General features: G+C 38.9%; 1 protein-coding gene across 1 annotated transcript in view; it reads left to right on the top strand.

Annotated features, from left to right (window-relative positions):
• Positions 1 to 19,825, top strand: part of LOC6035492 (dendritic arbor reduction protein 1) — a 256,132-nt gene that overhangs the window by 111,623 nt on the left and 124,684 nt on the right. The window contains exons 2-4 of the mRNA XM_038258701.1: positions 11,916 to 12,120; positions 14,541 to 15,316; positions 15,376 to 15,796. Coding sequence (XP_038114629.1) covers positions 11,916 to 12,120; positions 14,541 to 15,316; positions 15,376 to 15,796 — 1,402 coding nt within the window. The remainder of the gene's footprint in view (positions 1 to 11,915; positions 12,121 to 14,540; positions 15,317 to 15,375; positions 15,797 to 19,825) is intronic.

Genomic DNA, 19,825 nt, shown 5'->3' with positions numbered 1-19,825 from the left:
GATTGACAATAAATAGCCAAAGCACCCACCACCGAGAAGACTGAAAAGTAGTCGAAAAGAGTGCCAATAGGTGGAAGTATTGCGCGCGACACAAATTTGAATTGAATGGAACGCCGTGATGGAACGCCATCAAAACTGCTCATTCGAGTGTGTGTCATATGGTTCCAAAGTACCGTGCTGACCATATTCCGGGTAGCTGACACCAGATGGACAAGTGACAAAAGTGCAGCAGGTAATCGAGGGAGGTTTGTAGGCGCACAACGCCAATTACCGACACGCGAATCAGCTGGCCAGGTTGCTTGCTTGCTTGAGAATGGTTCGAAGGTTAGAGATTAGGCCGGGCATGGACGGTAATCGATAACTAGGGAGCTTGATATGATCATTAAAATTCAATTAGTGAGTACTGAGCTCTTGTTAGAAGACATGCCATTCTTGCATTAATCTTTAGCAAGAAGCTGCTGAAATGTGCAATCAATCATAGTCAAGTGTCTAGGAAGTCGAGGGTTGAAGGATATTTTGCATTATTCTGCGAAAAAAAATTATTCAATTTAATTTTAATAGGTTTAAAACTCTTTGAAGGAATATGACTGTAGGTGAAATGCCTACTAAATTTCAACAAAATTGCGAAAAGATATTCAAAAGATTTCGAGTGTTGTTAATCTTGATGATAATATATATTTCCCCAACATATCATTCACCATTACAAATGTCTAGGAGCGTTTGATACGGTATGTCCACGCAACCTTCTTCTCCTGTTGATTCTGTGAAATGTGATCCGTTCACATAATCTGTCACTGCGGTTAATGCAATTTTTTCGCGATTGCTCCCAAGATCAAAATATATTTTCTCATGCACCAACCCCTAATTTCTATGAAGCTCGAGATTTTTCCTTTTTATTTTATTAAATTTTCCCAAACTTAATATTTTATTTTAAATCAGAGAATAAAAGTTTGGGCCAAGAAAATTGTTCGAAAGAGATAATTTAAATGTTTTAAATTCTCTTCAATTTCATGCCATATTCTTCGAAACAAACCTCGTAAAAATTCAAAATGAGCGATTCCAATTTTTTAAGGCTGTTCGGACCGAATGTAAACTATTTTCGCAGCAGCTCGTATTTCTTTTGAGCAGCTCAAAACTGTAAGGTATATTTAGATTTCAGTAAGTTTGTGGTACAATAATGCTTAAATTGAACATAATTACATGAGTAGTTCAATTCCAATCCAGGCAGTAACGCAATTCGGCCTCCTTCTTCAGCAATCGAGTTCAATTTATTCCTAGGCTTGTGACACTTTGATCTTTTGTTAAATTTGGAATGTCAATCAGTATTCAATGTCAAATATTACTTTGAGCTAATCTATAGGGTTGTCTCAGCGGTGTTTTTACACTCCCACCAGTAAATCTAGCGCATGCGGTGGCTTGATTTACTCTAGTCATCTTCACCGCTGCTCATCTCTACATATTCTTGATGAAGTCGACTGAATCTTTCAGATAGTTTGCGCATATCGTCTTGGCAGCTATTTAGTTTTTGTTCATAACTGAAATTACCTTTCGAAAGCTTTTGAACTTTGTGCAAATTGAGTACAGCTTGATTAACATGTAACAGAGTATTGTGATCCTGGCCACAATTTTTAAACGTACAGCGAATATCTAATTTGCAACGACTATTGCCATGTGAGTTCAAGCAAAGATGACAAAGATCTAATTCATCTACTAATTTTAAACGTTCATTGATTGAAAGTTTACGAAACTCATTGCAATTTCTAATACGATGATCTGTTCTTTCACACATTTGACAAGGTGAACGAATTCTTTTTTGTGATTGTTCTGACAAAGTGTCTACATCATCATGAAGATGAATGAACCCTTGATGAGAAAAGTTAGTCTTATTTTTCCCTGATCCTGTTACAATTGTACGCTGCGCTTTTTCAGTACAATCTGCATAACAAACGACCTCACTAGCAGTCTTCATAATCTCTGACAAAAAATCTGCTAACGTACGCAATGTCACTTCCTCGTAAGATCTTTTAAACCTTACCCATTCTAGCTTTGTTGTTGCTGGCAGTTTATCAACTAGCTCTTGAATCAGCATGGGATTCACTAGATGATCTCTTAGATTTGACGCTTCTATGTGATCGCACAGTTGCCGAACTGCTACCCCAAAGGAGATAAATGTTTCCAGCTTGTTTATCTTTGGAGACTCGACTCGTTTGATCTTGGCCAGCAGTGAATTCAGCAACTGCTCAGGTCGCCCATAAAACATCCGGAGCGTTTCGATGACCTGCGGTACGAATTGAGGTTGCAGCAAGCTGCCGTTCACTATTGTTCGCGCAGGTTCCTTAATACAATCTTGAAGTCGCGCCAAGTTGTCGAGGTTGGAATAGCCGCAAGCTTTCGTCGACAGCTCATAACTCGAAATAAATGCGGGCCATTCTTCGGGCTTGCCGGTAAACTCTGGAAGCCCCGACGAGAAGACTTGACGGGCTGATAACTGAGCCTTGGACGGGGGCATCTCCTCCAGTTCTGTAGATTCACTCGAAGAACACTCGGAGCTTGTGTCCTTTCTGCTGGCTCGTTTCCTCTTCTTCTTGGTCTTCCGCTTGACGGATTCAGCTGAAATCTTCTTAAAGGTCTCCGTCAACCTTTGCAGTTCCGCAGCCGAATTCTCTCTTTCAGCTACAAGTTTATCTACTCGCTTCTGCAGATTCTCCCGCTCTGCCTCACGTTCACGGTTAAGTTCTTCCTCCGTAGACAGTTTCAGCTCCAAAATACCTTTTTCATACTCCCATAGTTGAGCCTTTTTCTCCTTTTCCAATTGATGCCATTCCTTCACCAATTTCATCCTTTTGGCAAAGTCTGCAGCTTGCCGATCTTTTTCTGCCAATAACTTAGCGACCTCTTGTTCAATTTCCTCCGTCGAAAGTGTTGAGAACTTGCATGTTTTACACGCCCAAGTTTCATCCAATTTCATCACCGCAGCGACATTTTGACATGCCAAATGGTACCAATTCTGGCAATAATCGCAGAAAACGACCTTCTCTTCATCCGATTCTTGTTGTTTACAATCTCCACATAAAAGACCAGTCATGTTCGGATTGAGGTTAGCGTTACTCATTTTTGAGTTTGTTCGGACCGAATGTAAACTATTTTCGCAGCAGCTCGTATTTCTTTTGAGCAGCTCAAAACTGTAAGGTATATTTAGATTTCAGTAAGTTTGTGGTACAATAATGCTTAAATTGAACATAATTACATGAGTAGTTCAATTCCAATCCAGGCAGTAACGCAATTCGGCCTCCTTCTTCAGCAATCGAGTTCAATTTATTCCTAGGCTTGTGACACTTTGATCTTTTGTTAAATTTGGAATGTCAATCAGTATTCAATGTCAAATATTACTTTGAGCTAATCTATAGGGTTGTCTCAGCGGTGTTTTTACAAAGGCCGTTACAAATATTTTTGAAATGATAAGTAAACATAATTTTCTGATCGATTTTGCATCTTTGACAAAATAAAAAATATTGATGGAAAGAATTTTTTACCTAAAAAAGGAATTTCGCAAAAGAATTTGTTTGTGTCAGTTAAATTACACAGCAAAAATCCAGTGGTAAAATCGCATGCAAAAGCATGCAAATCACCTTCGTCAAAATAAACACTTAATATTACACACTGCATGTACAATTTTTGCAAACACAAAAAAAGTTGCAACCGACGGGATTCAAACCCAGTACCAACAGTACGGACTGGCGCCTTAGCCCACTCGGCCATCAGACCGATGAAAAGCTGTAAGGATAAACGCATATATGAGCTTTACATTTCGGTCAAATAGGTTTCCCATACTGATGGGCTACATATTTCAGGGTGTAAAATCACATAAAGTGCATAAAATAATGCAATATTTATTTTACACCCAGGCCTTTTACACGCAGGTGGATTACTACTTTTTTGCTGTGTACTGAACAAGCAAAAAAATTAATAATCAAAAAGTCATTTGGCAGTCAAGAAATTTTGGAGCAAATCCTAATTTTCGAAAATGTATAAAATAAATAAATCATACCATTTATTTAATCTTATTTTCAGATGAAAAATATAATTTTAAACCATGTTGTACCCACTTAAAAGCGATTGTTTGTATAATGATCAATTTTTAAAAACTCTGAAAATATTTGTTACTAAGGTATCAGAATGATAACTCTAAATATAAAATAAAAAAATTGAAATTACTCAAAAGATGACAAAATTTTACTTAAACTCAAAATGTTTTGATAGGATAGAACTATTGAAAAATATCTTAAATCTTAAGTTAAACTAATTTCCAAAATTTGTATGTTCTAAATAAGGCCGTTGCTAATATTTTTATGTTTATTTTTTAAAATTTTAATGAAAATTAAAGTTTAATTGACTAAAAACCAGTAAAAACCAGTAACCAGTGGGTCTCGTGGCGCAGGGGTAGCGGCTTCGGCTGCCGATCCCGATGATGCTATGAGACGCGGGTTCGATTCCCGCCTTATCCACTGAGCTTCTATCGGATGGTGAAGTAAAACGTCGGTCCCGGTTTCTCCTGTCTCGTCAGAGGCGCTGGAGCAGAAATCCCACGTTAGAGGAAGGCCATGCCCCGGGGGGCGTAGTGCCAATAGTTTCGTTTTTTTTCAGTAAAAATGCATTTTCCTGCGTTTATAATCATATTTAGCATGTTTGAACTGCTTTGAAAACATTTAAAATTTTCTTGAAATACCAATATTTTTAAAATGAATGGATCAATTATGTCGGTATTTTGCTTTCATTGAATTTTAAAAGGAATGATAATTAAAAAATCATACAATTAAGTAAATTTTCTAAATCTGATCCGATTATTGATACCCAAATTTAATGAAAAACTGGCATTTTGTACTGAAAAACAAGTTCGCTGGTGATAAAAATAGCTTGAATTTTCCCAAATAATTGATTTATAACAATTATTATTGTATTTTTAAAGAAAAGATTTTTTTGAAATTCATTTATGAGAAGTTAATCTAATTGTAAATAAACTTAAGATATTGTTCGGTTTGCCATTCCCAAGTTTTTTCCCAATTTGCTCCAGGTGCAATCAAATTTCCAACTTTTTCCGGGTTTCCCAAGGTAGTCACCCTGGATTAGACTAGATATTTGAAATGGAGTTGGAATATACTTCAGACGAGTCAGTAAATGAAATAATCTGCCAATATTGCGGAAAATTACTTCTGAAAGCTCATTTGTATTACACGTGTAGAAATACATTTAACCAATAGTTATGGCGAGTTAGGACTTGGTAGCTCTGGTACAAGTTATTTTTGGATAATCGGATTACGACTAAAACATGAATTTATAGCATAAGTTTTTTAGATTATTTTTTCAATAATAATGCATAACGCCGTCATATAATATTTATCTCAGCATGATCACGTAATTCACTAAGCTGAAACTATTCCAAAGTGATTCCCTTAACTTATCGCTTCCAATCACTATTAATGATCGAAATTGCTTAATTGAGCACCACTCACCAACCACACAGTCCGATCATAGTCAAATGAAAGCTTCCAAACCGCTCAATCACACACACACAGGTCAATCGATAGCCCCCCTCAAAGCAGTTAGACAGCCAGATCCCAGCTAATTAGACGACCGCAAGATGACTGACTAGTATGGGTATCGAGAGCTGATCCGTCTGCTACTTAAGCCGCTGCTACTGTCCAAATAAGCCTATCGCGACGACAGGTAGCATTTACCGCAGTCACTTAAGTCGGGGGGTCCGAAGTAATCTAATCGGGGGCCCCCGGGCGCGGACAAACCGGGCCCCTCAAAATGGTGCCTCCGTCTCTTTCTCTTTTTTTCTATAAACCCATAAGTCAACTTCTGCGGAGAAGCTAGAGTGCCGTGGCTGGGTCGACGTGAAGAACTGCGACGACTTTGGTGCGCGGTGTTTCGAAATTAGTTATTTTTATCACAACAATAGTTTTCAATTTTAGCCAGCTATTTATTCAAACTTTTTTGAACATTTTATCTCACTTGCAAGTTGCTCACTTGTGAGTCGATAACTTGTAAGTCATTTTTTCAAGAGTCAGTAAATTTTTAGATTCTCACTTGTGGATCAAGGATTCGAATGTCTCGCGAATTAGGTGGCCCTCAGATGGAAATAAACCAAACTTGTGATTTGCTCACTTGTGAGTGTCTTATGGTTGGTACGCTAACTCGTGAGTTGGTTACTAGTAAATCTCTCAGTTTAAAAACAGTCACTTCGTCGTCGTCGTGCTATCTTGTCGCACCCGCCATTTTGACGTTCCGAGAAAAACGCGTTTTAATGTTTGACCTTGAATATACAAAAACGAGAGCACGCAATGTAAACAATAACAAACACGTTTTGTTTGGCTGACCATTCTGTGCATTGTCCCAAAGTTTGGTTGAAGTTGGTTGCTGGAGTCCCGAGTTATAATTACAAATGTTTACGGTAGTCTAACTTGTACGTGCGTCAAACGCATCCTGACCTGAAATCCCTTTGCCCTTTGTCGCACTTACATCAATTTTCAGAGAGTGACAAGATAGCACGACAGGATTGAAACTTCTTTTATATGTAGAGTAACAAAAATTTTCGGAGCTTTTTTGGTTTTCATTGAATATCTCAGGATTGAAATCGAATTTTGGGGATCTGTGAAGGTCAAAAGGTGAGGCATTGTGAGCTACACAAAATGGTGTTCTTAACTCAATTTGGCCCAAAATGCACGTACGACAAGTTAGCACGATGGCGACGACTTGTGAGCCACTCATCTTCGAGTAACTCTCTTGTGATTCACCCACTTGTGATTCTCGTACTGTTCATACGCTGACTCGTGAGTTACTTACTAGTGAAACTCCCAGTTAAGAAACACTCACCTGTGAGCCACTCACTTATGAACCACTTACCTGTGAGTCACTAATTCGTGAGATGCTTTCTTGGAAGTCACTAATTTGTGTTTCGCTCACTTGTGAGTCGCTTACTTGTGAATCGCAAATTTGTGAGATGCTTACTTATGGGTCGCTCACTTTGGAGTCGCTTATTGGTGATTCACTCACTTTTGATTTTTAATTTTGCAACACTCACTTGTGCGTCTTTCACTCGTGAATCGCTCACTTGTGAGTCTGTTACTCGTGAGTTGCTTACTTGTGAGAATGCTTAGTTTCGTTAAAAAAAAAAAAATACGTCTTCAAACCCACCGTGTGCCCACCAGAGAAAGACACTGAAAAAGAGGATAATCTGCCTTGCAGTCCGTCCGTCCGTCCTCTCCCAACCCTTGCGCACGACGGTGTTTATGTAAATTAATGTTCTCGGTGATTTTGATTGACAGCGAGGCACCTCACCGTGGAGATCTACTCCGTCGAGATCTGGTCTGGCTGTGTCCAACTCTACGACGGTGGGCAACACTCATCGTCACCTCGCCGACGGTGAGCCAGGCAGGCAACTCCGGGCAAGTGGATCGTGATCACGGTTGGTGACCGTCCGGTTGGTGGCTTCAAACGAGATTTAAATTAGCCGATAGTTCGATGACGAGCTCCGGTCACCAGATCATTAGTGTGTGGAGCAGCAGCTCGGATCGATGGTGACGACGGCGGAGCGGCGGCAGCGTTTAGGCCGTTGAAAGTGGATCGACTATTACAAAATTTAGCATTTCGTAATTAAGGCTTGGACCTTGAACGCATTCTCCGGAGCGAGATCGGTGGAGGTAACAGGCTGCTGTCATCGAACGTCCGAAGGCTTTGAGGAATTCATGAAAGGATTGTTGGGATGAATTCGTGGAGTACAAATTTATCGAGATCACAGAATTTTAACATGACTTCCTCAAAACTTAAACATTTTTTAAGCTCTTCTAGCATGACTTGTGTGGTGAACAATGATCAGTGATCACAAGTCGTCGCCGTCGTGCTAACTTGTCGTACGTGCATTTTGGGCCAAATTGAGTTAAAAACGCCATTTTGTGCAGCTCACAATGCCTCATCTTTTGACCTTCACAGATCCCCAAAATTCGATTTCAATCCTGAGATATTCAATGAAAACCAAAAAAGCTCCGAAAATTTTTGTCACTCTACGTATAAAAGAAGTTTCAATCTTGTCGTGCTATCTTGTCACTCCCTGAAAATTGATGTAAGTGCGACAAAGGGCAAAGGGATTTCAGGCCAGGATGCGTTTGACGCACGTACAAGTTAGACTACCGTAAACATTTGTATTGATAACTCGAGACTCCGGCAACCAAATACAACCAAACATCGGGGCAGTGCACAGAATGGTCAGCCAAACAAAACGTGTTTGTTATTGTTTACATTGCGTGCTTTCGTTTTTGTTTATTCAAGGTCAAACATTAAAACGCGTTTTTCTCGGAACGTCAAAATGGCGGGTGCGACATGATAGCACGACGACGTCGAAGTGTAACCTTTCAAAATCATCCACCCAAGTGAGTTATGCAACTCTTCAGAACACCTTCTCGCAGCGGGAATCTCAGCCCTACAAGCAAAATCTAGGACATCGGCACCCCCGGTAGGCTTAATTAAATTTAAATACCTTTCCCGTCCCCCCTATTCAACTCTTTGTTCAAATCGCACATCGCACTAATCATGTTTTCCTTCTCGGGTTCTAAATGCTAACATGTCTGTTTAACGACTCGCATCAAACGATTGCACCCATAAATCTCTGCAAAGTTTCTTCTTTTGCAGAATTTTCAGGGGGTTACAACTGCAATCCAATCAATGCAACACATTTGTTTGGTAGTAGCAGCATTTTTAGAAATTAGCACATTCGGAAGAACATGAGCAGCTCGGAGTGTTGATCTTTAAGCCCAGAAAGATTGGGGTGCCCAACGACATGATCCGCGACAGAGGGACCCCAACTCGGTCGTCGTAATTCATTTAACGAGCCATACAAATGCGCGCTGTACTTTTAATAGCATTTTTGCCCTCGAGCCCCAAGTCAACCCCCCTGGGGAGAGGGAGGGGGAGACCTGCCAGCATACCACCCACAAGCGACAACCCCATTAGCTATGCGGTGACAAACGGTGACGACGACTTGGTGGTAGTTAAATTACCTTTTATAACTCGAAAGAGATGTGACTTAAATGTTAGAATGTGTGATTAAAATCGCATTAAAATTATTCAAAAGCTCATTCAAGTGCTTGTTTATTCATATTCTTAATTTGCGCTAGCGGGGCGCGCAAATGAATTATACGAGCCGGGTGGTGGGGGAAGGGGGAGAGGGGGTGTTCAGCAAACAAAGCTATCATCTAAAGTAGTGTGCTAAGTGGTTGAAATGAGTAAAGTTATAGGAGATAAATGACCGAGAGTTGCTGTCAACGGTATTGCAGCAAAAACAAGCATTTCAAAAGTTGATTGACTGCAAATTTGGGTTGTTGAAACTCTAATTATTTTTTTCAAACTTGTCAACAAACATAATCAATAAAAAAACTTACTTAATCCAATTTTTACAATGTTAATTTGATTTTGGTTAACCGCGGTAAATTTTCTTGAAATAATTCATTGGCATCGAACTGTCAAAAATTGATCGCGGTGGATTGCGGTGGATACTTTTCTGCCACAGTTTTTTGTGTGATCAATGTGGTAAATGCTTTGGTGGATTTTTGACAGTTCGAAATATTTCAAGAAAATTTACCGCGGTTGATCAATATCAAATTAACAATGCAACTTTTACCTTTACCTACAGTGGGTAATATGTGAGTGGTTTGGACACAAATTTCAGCTATTTGTTTTAGATCCTGAGGTAAAAAAGTAACTTCAATAGAACTTAAGTGGTCATAACTCGAGACAGGGTTGCTAAATCTTCAATTTTTTGGACTCGTTCGGAAGGTCTTTCAATTATCTATCCAACGATAATTAGAATTATGGATCCGGACACGGTTATCGTACAGATAAGTGAGATCCGGCTTCAGAAAGGTACATAAAAATCACTTAAGTGGTTATAACTTGAGACAAGGTTGCCAGATCTTCGATTCTTTAGACTCGTTTGAATGGTCTTCTGATTTCCTATCCAACGATATATCGACGTCGTCGTGCTATCTTGTCACACCCGCCATTTTGACGTTCCGAGAAAAACGCGTTTTAATGTTTGACCTTGAATAAACAAAAACGAGAGCACGCATTGTTTTCAATTTCAATTGTGTTTTTATTAGAATTTAACAGTTCTGCTCCAGGATGTTACATTTGCAATTCAGAGATTTGGAGAACCTTTCAACTGAGATCAATTCATAAGCCTTTGCAGGGAGGATACATATTTCTAAGTTTAGATTTTGCTAACTGGGTGTTCTTTTAGGGAAAATAAATTTTGAGAAAAAACCCTAGGAGCACGCATTGTAAACAATAACAAACACGTTTTGTTTGGTTGACCATTCTGTGCATTGCCCCGAAGTTTGGTTGTATTTGGTTGCCGGAGTCCCGAGTTATAATTATAAATATTTGCGGTAGTCTAGCTTTTACGTGCATCAAACGCATCCTTACCTGAAATCCCTTTGCCCTTTGTCGCACTTACATCAATTTTCGGGGAGTGCCAAGATAGCACGACAAGATTCGAACTACTTTCATATGAAAAGTTGCAAAAATTTTCGGAGCTTTTTTGGTTGTCATTGAATATCTCAGGATTGAAATCAAATTTTGGGGATCTGTGAAGGTCAAAAGGTGAGGCATTGTGAGCTGCACAAAATGGCGTTCTTAACTCAATTTGGTCCAAAATGCACGTCCGACAAGTTAGCACGATGGCGACGATATAACATAATGATATTTGGTGCAATTTATGGTAATTTATCATCCGGATATTTGGATAATTTTGGTAACACACAGACAGACAGACATTTGTTCAGTTTTCGATTCTGAGTCGATGATATACGTGAAGGTGACTCTATAATCTTTATGTAAAGGCAAGGAAGGCAAAACTGTGTAGTATATTAATATCATGACATGCAAAAAATATGTATCAATTTAAATATGACCGAGTCTTATTAAAACGAAATAATTTCTCAGATCCTTCAAAGTCTTTAGAAAAAAAAAAACAAATATTCATATTTTAGCAAAACTCTAGATTAAGTCTTAATCGAACATTCTCCTTTTAACTCAGAATTACTTTGATCCAGAATATCAAGGGGCTTTGGCGTAATCTCTCAATGTATACATTTTAAGGTAGATTTTTATTTAGATTTTTCATGCTTCACTCCTGTAGATAGGTCTATTAACAGTGGATCCCAACTTTGATCATAAATTGAACAAGATTCATTTCCAACTTTTTTGACACCATTTTGGACTGCAGGTGTTAGGTAAAGCTATGTGATCATAAAAGATATTTAATGTGTTTGTATACGCATTCTTATTGAATTGCAATTAAAATTCGTTTGACATAATTACCATATTTTTAATTTGTTTTTGCGCCATAAATCGCTATATTACCCCAAAAAGCTCTACCATGAAACTAAAAAAATACCATAACTCTCATGAAGTAAGAGGGAAGAGTGGCTATATCAGTTCTAAATTTGCATACAATCGACCATAAACTTTTATCCTGTCCCGTTTGTGATGCGTTTGCGCACCGCGTGGCTGATATTTTTTGCGCTCAATTTACGACCGATTTCTGATTGCCGCCGCGGCATACTAAACTACAAACCAACAACGGCAATTGCTTGGCCTGTCTAATCGCCCTTCCTCATCGCATGACAGTTTTATGAAATGACTGTATCTACCTACTAGCTGAAGCGGGACAAGTTGGTTATTGATTGATTTGTGTCGTGATAGTTTCGGACTCGTCGCAGAAATGCGCCAAATTTATGACAATTGTTCGACCGCGCAAACATAAGAATGCTTTCCGAAAATGATTTCCTCAATTTGTCATCTGGATAAATATTTACTTAATTTTTCTTCTCTCTTCTCCTCTCTCAACAAATTTCCAGTCACCAGAATTAGAATTTCGGCATGAGCTGATGGGGCGCATAAATAAATTGGAAAGCGATGTCGAGCTGGACGTGGTTCCGATTAATCAACATCATCCATCATCCGGGTCTCCGCCGCTGTCCCACCATGCCGTCGCAACCGGGCTGGCCAGCGTGTACGGGGGTCAGGGCCACTATGACCACTACGGCAAGGAGTTCTTTTTCGGTAAGTGTCCTTTCTTGCTGTCCTTAGGTTGGTTCAAATTTTGTTGATTTGTTGATTTCGACGATGTCGTGCTATCTTGTCGCATGTGCATTTTGATTGACACCATTTTGTGCAGCTCACAATGCCGCACCTTTTGACCTTCACAGATACCCAAAATTCGATTTCAATCCTAAGTTTTCAATAAAAACCGAAAAAAAACTCCGCGCATTGTTGTCACTCTTCATATGAAAGAAATTTCAACCTACTACCGTAAACATTTGTAATAATAACTCGGGACTCCAGCAACCAATTTCAGCCAAACATCACGACAATTCATAGAATGATCAACCAACCGTGTTTGATATTGTTTACATTGCGTGCTCTATGTTTTGTTTATTCAAGGTCAATCATTAAAACGCGTTTTTCTGGGAACGTCAAAAAGCGACGTGCGACAAGATAGCAGGACAACGTGGATTTGTTGATTTCAAGGTTGTTAACGAAATAATTATCGAGGTTCGATAACGATGACGATAGTTCTGAACGATAACTTATATGCAATATATTTATACAGTTGACTAAAACCAATTAAATTATCTTTAATTTTCAAGCTTCCTTTTAGTAAATATTTAAAGTATTAATTCTAAAAAAATACAAAATACCGTACTTTTGTAAGTATTAAATTTTTTATAATTTGCAATATGGGTATCAAACGATTCGAAATTTTGCATGCATTTTAGAGTGTTTTGAATGAAATACTCAATGTTTAACAAATACGTTATTTTCTCGAATATACTCAAACGCATTTTCACTGTTTTAGAGTTTTTTGAATAAAAAACTAAAATTTTCACAAAATACCGTATTTTCTCTAAAATACTCAAATTTTTAGAACTCACAATATGGGTATCATACGATTTGTAATTTTGCATGTATTTTAACTGTTTTAGAATTTTTTTTAATGAAATACTTAAAAATTCACTCATTTTTTTATAATTCACAATATGGGCATCAAACGATTCCAAATTTTAAATGTATTTTAACAATTTTAGAGATTTTTCAATGAAACTCCAAAATGTTCACAAAATACCGTATTTTCCCGAAAATACTATTTTTATGATTCGCAATATGGATATCAAATGATTCGAAATTTTGCATGTAATTTAACTGTTTTAGTGTTTTATCAATGAAAAAGCGGGTAAAATTTCGCTTCGTTTGATACCTCTATTGCGAATCATAAAATATTTAGTATTTTTGAGAAAATACGGTAATTTTGTGAAAATTTAAGTATTTCATTCGAAAAATTCTAAAGCAGTTAAAATACATGCAAAATTTCAAATCGTTTGATACCCATATTACGAATTCTGAAAATTTGAGTATATTCGAGAAAATACGGTATTTTGTGAAAATTTGTGTATTTCATTCAAAAAACTCTAAAACAGTGAAAATGCATGCAAAATTTCCAATCGTTTGATACCCATATTGCAAATTTAAAAAATAGTACTGTCAATAAAATACGGTTTTTGTGATTTTTTTAGTATTTATACATTAAAATTTACCTTATTATCACACAAAAATTACTAAGAGGAAGCATGAAAATTCAACATAATTTCGTTGGTTTTAGTCAATTTTAGAAACACAGAACCTTTTCGGTAACTGGGCTGAAAACGTAGACTAGTCACCAAATGCTGCTCGCTAACTGGGCTGAACGAAAAATAACGAGGGGACCATCGATGCGTAATATTTTCCTGATGAAATATGAAAATAAAAGTTAATCAAATTTATTCAAGTAAGCATTACTTTTCGTATTGCTTTAAATGTAGCTGGAAATTAAATAATCGTTTGAAAAAAGTTTTTTTATTTATTGAACATGATTTTTACATCCATTAACCCCCCGGTCATTTCGGTTTGTTTTGGTTTTTTGACGTTTGTCTGCTTTTTAACTGAGCTACAGACCAGTTATCAAGCGCCCAGTTAAACAACGCCCAGTTACCGAACAACTACTGTATATTAAATATAAGTTATCGTCCGTTATCGTCGATTAAATTATCGCTGATAGAATTATCGGAATAACGATAACGATAATTATTATCGTTATCGTTAGACAATAATATTATCGACTATAATTCTATCGATTAACAACCTTGGTTGATTTGTTAATTTGTTGATTTATTGATTTGTTGATTTGTTGATTTGTTGATTTGTTGATTTGTTGATTTGTTGATTTGTTGATTTGTTGATTTGTTGATTTGTTGATTTGTTGATTTGTTGATTTGTTGATTTGTTGATTTGTTGATTTGTTGATTTGTTGATTTGTTGATTTGTTGATTTGTTGATTTGTTGATTTGTTGATTTGTTGATTTGTTGATTTGTTGATTTGTTGAATCAGTCTAGTACATATAAAACAAATAACAAATATTCGTTTTGATTAAATTTCCAACAAACAGGCAGCAAACACCGCGATGCACTTTGCGGCGTGTCAGCGGCGGACGGGGACGACTCGTTTCTGCGGCCTCCCCTCTGGGAGGACATTACCAGCTCGATCCAGAACATTGACCCGGAGAACGCCATCATGCTCGGGTCTGCGACAACAACGACGACTGCTATTACCCCGCAGGTCAAAACCGAAGCCGTGGACGACACCTTCCTGGAACCGCTGTCGTCGCCGTTGCTCAGCCCGCTGGAGATCAAGACCGAGAAGAGTCATGCGGGGTTGAGCCACAACCACCACAACAACAACAACAACAACAGCATACACCAAAATCAGTTACTTAGCGATAGTAGTTGTAGCAACACCATCCTAACCAATAGCGAATCTTCCGCCTACCTGCACCATCCGGTTTCACACCCGGGCTCGATGGCCACTAGTCACGGTCACGGCCAGCAGCCACAGCAGCACAATCTCAACGGCTACATGGGCTGCACCAACGGGCTGGTCTTAACGCAACAGCACCAATCCCATCAACCTCATCAACACCAGCAGCAGTCCCACCAGCATCATCACCATCAACAGCTGCAGGTGAACCACAACAACAACAACTATTACCACTGGCCACCGTCGAACCATCAACCGCCCGGTGGTGGTCAGATGTACCATCCAAAGTACCACCCACCGACCCAGGGCGGAGCGTCCACCATTTGTACACCCATCTCGAGGCTCATGTACGTCCCGCCGCTGACCCCGCCGAACTCCGACCCGGGCAGTCCCGGGACGACGCTGCAGGTAAGCGATGCCTTCTCCAAGGCAGTCTTTCCAAATTCTGACCTCCTTCTTCTCCCCAGAACCCACCCCGCCGAACTCCACCCCCACCATATCACAACCAACAGCAGCAACTCCACCTGATGACCACGAGCCAGGGTCATTCCCACGGGAGTACCGTCGTCGTTCCTAACGGATCTCAACCGCAAACTCACCTGCACGCGATACCTGCGCCACCTCCACCAGCGGTTATTCCGGTGACCACCACGAGTGGTCCTGCTAGCGGAGGTGGTCGATCCGGTGGAAGTGGCAGCAGCAGTAGCAGTAGTGGTAGCGGAAGCAGTAGTGGGAGTGGTTCCGGAACGGGTCGGAAGCGGGCCTCGCAGCACAGCATCAACAGTGTGCTGAGCAGTGTCGGTGTTGTGAAGCACATTGTGGGGCGGTACAACCGGAGGAACAACCCGGAGTTGGAGAAGCGGAGGATACATCACTGTGATTTTATGGGTGAGTAACTGTTTCAACCTTCAAATTCTTAAGAACTACCCTGGAATGCACCCACTCCCATGCATGTTCCGATCGAGTTCAAGCCTGCAATTTTGCAGAACTCGGTGTCCCCCAATCAATCAACTTTGTATCACCCACCCCACTGCGTCTGTACGTAACGTTGAAATTCGCTGCGGTGGTGATTTGTACGCTTCCCAGGTGGGGAACCCTCCCCGCTGAGTCATGTGGTCGAAATGTGCTGTAGATCATTTGTTCTACTCCACACTCGCATGACGAATGATGGCATTGAGCATAATATGTTTTATGTTGTATACATTTGAACAACTCACTTTGCTATTAATTGATCATCACTCTCCGCTTCAATGTCCATAAATAATACTGTGCGCGGGATGAAAAATTCCCAACAATGTTGTCCAGACCATAACGTACTAATTACCCCGCGCTCACGCGCAATAGAGCTGAAGACCATTTTCAAACTGACTAATGATCGACGTAGTCGGTTCGGAGAAGCTGCTGCTGGAAAAGGAAAATTTCACACTTTTCACGCTGGCAGCGCTGGCTGGCGGTTTTCCAGCGTCCGAGCAGTGGGCGATAATTATCGCGAAAGGTGGTTTTAAGCAAATGCCTAATAGGTGATACCTTAATCGCTCCATCAGGCGAATGGATGGTCGGTACTTGGGACTTTTGACATCATAATCAGCGGCGCGTCGTGTGTGTGAATGTCTTTATTTGAGACGTCGTTTGGGTCGGGGTGGATTTTTCTCACATTCCTTGTGGGGAAAACGCTCCCAGAGGAGAAAATTACCACGCTCTTAATTATCTTGCATCGCAGTTGCTTGTTTTGGTTGAGCGTTGTGTATTCCGAGAAGGTGAACAATATGAGTGTGAAAGTGTCTTGGAGTTGATTTAATGTTCAATGCACCCCCTCTCCCCTACATCAATCAAGGTACACAAGTTGAACACATTTTTGAGTGATTCCTTGGTAGATCACTCCCTCGCCGCAGAACCCTACTTGTCGAGTCGCGGGTGTACTTAGCTACCTTCAACTAGCTTGTTCTATCATTTAATCCAACAATTCTCAGCGCAGCAGCAGCTCCCTTCGAAAACCTCGGCTAGTAGGTAGGAGGTAGCAGTTCGATTTCTCACTGGCAAATTGATCCAATCAGGCACGGTTGGTTTCGCTCTCCACGATCGCGATCCATGCTGGCAAAACATGGCGCATTAATCATAAGTTCAACAAATGTGACTGTGCAACCCAACTTTTGCTCCTACGGTATTGTTCTAATCTCCCCCTTCGCGAGGGTGGTGGAGGGCGTAATGAGCCTGCGCGTACTAACGAGCCTTATTATTAATGATTTTCCGATACCACAAAGTCCTACCCGGCAAGCCAAGGAGGTGACTAAAGTGTGGTTAGCCGATTAGCCATTTGTCGATTGTCACGACGACGTCAACGTTGCACCGGGAGGGAAAAAGCTGACGTTAAAAATTGTCACGACACGATCTACCAAATTGAAATCTTATCAGATCGAGCGGATCTTCAGTTTCACCAACAAGAAGAAACAGCTGGGGAGTCACCACACACCTGTCCAATCTGTCGTCCATCAGGAGCGTTGGAAACTAGTTCAACCTCGAAGCCCTATACGTGGAGATGCACTTCACTGGTCGCCGAGAGCTTGTTACACTAACGAACTGCAGTGCCGTCGTGTTTGTGGCCATAAAAATGGAGGGCATTTCTTCTGAAGAAGCAAGATGCGAACACATCAGGTGGCATTTGATAGTGGTGCGATAATTGATGTCACTTTTTCACTCTTGAGCGAATGCGACTCTCTGGGTTTACTTTCGTTTTCTATGGACTTGCTGAACATGCAAATAATCCATCTAGGGGGAGATCGAACTGGACGAATTGACTTTCTAGATTTATTTTTTCGCTTTTGTACTTGAGTCAACTCTTTTTCAATCATTGTCAAAATCATTAGTCTATGAAAAAGAAGGTATTTCCTTATTTCCTTCATAAATTTTATAATTCTTTAACCCAAAAAATTTTAATGACAGGGCTTCCAGATCAAAAACTCAACATTATTTTGTTCAATTATATTCATTGTTAAGTTCATTTATCAGATCATCAGAAATTTTGATACCAACATTTCTGATGATATTAATTACTAAAGCAACTAGAAAAAGATCTTGCATAATGAATATGATTTACTACAATGAAGGTTTGCATTTTATTGAATTACTGGTGTTATTTTGTTTAATAATATATTAACTCCTTACTGCCAAAGTAATATAGAGAGTTTGTTTAACATTTTTTAATTACCATAATTAAATGAGATGTACTTACAATTTGAATCATTTGTTTGTGCCATAAAAAACATTCAAACGAAGTCAATTATAAACCTGAAAATCATGTGGTATAATAACAACTTTAAAAAATCATTGAAAAAATTACTTTGTATGGTTTGAGAGATGCTCAAAAAATGAAAAAAAAATATTTAAAAATTGAAGAAAAACAAACAGGGGAACTATGGTTTTAAGCAAATAATAAATAGCTGTACCATTTTGTTCAAGGGCTGAAACCAGTATGACTTGTTTTAGAAAAAATATTTGTCATGGAAAGCATAATTTCTGCATGTTTTTATTTTTCATTTCTAATTTATGGGAAAACCACACTCTCTCAAATTGGTCACAGAGGAAAATTTAAAAGAATTGTGTTTTTGGAGTATGGATTCATTTTTCTCACTGTCTAATTCTTTTGATGAAAAATACTTACGAGTAATTCCAGCCCAAAACAGGATTTTTTTGAGTACTTTTTTCTCGACCCTCTCCGATTTCAATGAAACTTTGTAGACATGTTATCCTAGGCATATATAAGCCATTTTTGTGTATATGGAGCCAGTTACACTCGATAATGACATTTGAGAAGGGCGTAAGTGTTTTTATCAAAAAGTGGTCAAAGACAAACTTGTAGGAAATTTGACGAACTTTCTGAAAAAATACACTGAAAGAAAAAAACACGCCAATTTCATGAGATTTTTTGATTTTTAAGTTTAAAAGTCAAATTTGAAGGTGAGCCCACGTTTTTTTTCGTTCAAAAATTTTGTGAAAATAGCCTAAGATGTTACAAAAAGACTCACGCAAAATGTAGAATGGAGCAACTCACCTATAAAAATACAAAAATCATTTACTGAAACTGTTTTTTTTTTTTTGAAAAGTGCTCTAAACGTCAAAATTTTCAAAAACCGAATACGGGAACCGATTCTCCAGACAATTTTACATAAAAGTCTCCATATTGACTACTGTCCTAAATCCAATCCTTGTGAAGTTACAGCGGTTTTAAAAATAAAAATGTTGAACAAATAGGGGTTTTGATGGTTTTTTTGCAATTTCTATGTGACAGACTTGATTTTTCAGTCTCGTAAATATTTTTACCGAAAAGCTCGTCCAATTTCCCATAAGATTGTCTTTGACCACTTTTCAAAATAACTCATTTTTTTGATGATTTAAGCTGATTTACTATCCAGGTTACCGTAATCTCATTTTTATTTTTAAACCGCTGTAACTTCACAAGGATTGGACTTAGGATAGTAGTCAATATGGAGACTTTTTTGTAAAATTAGGTCTATTCCCGTACTTGCAGAATTGCAGAATTTCTGCAGGATCTGCAGAATTCTGCAGCCAGCATAAGTCACTTTTTCGCAGCACGTTCCCGTACTTTTTAGCTCGCTCTCTTCAATTCTCTCTTTTGCAGAAGTTCTGCAAGGAGAGAGGCGGCAAAACTTTTGCCTGGGTAGCGCGTTCCAGTACTTTTTCTGCAATATTGTACACAGTTGAGTGGATTTACTCAAATTGGGTATAAAAGTTTTTTAATTATTTCAAAATATTAAAAAAAATTGCCCAAAAAAATAAATTGAAACAAGTTTGCCTCTAGAACAGGGAAATTATTTTTTTATGCAGCACAACATTTTATTAAAAAAATCAAGGATGTATTATTTATTAAGTAACTAGAAATTAATTATGCTTAGGTAGAAA

This window comes from Culex quinquefasciatus, chromosome 3, assembly GCF_015732765.1.
Source record: "Culex quinquefasciatus strain JHB chromosome 3, VPISU_Cqui_1.0_pri_paternal, whole genome shotgun sequence".
In the NCBI taxonomy this organism is placed as follows: domain Eukaryota; kingdom Metazoa; phylum Arthropoda; class Insecta; order Diptera; family Culicidae; genus Culex; species Culex quinquefasciatus.
Note: the sequence above shows the minus strand (reverse complement) of the source record. Positions and strands in the feature narration are given on the sequence as shown.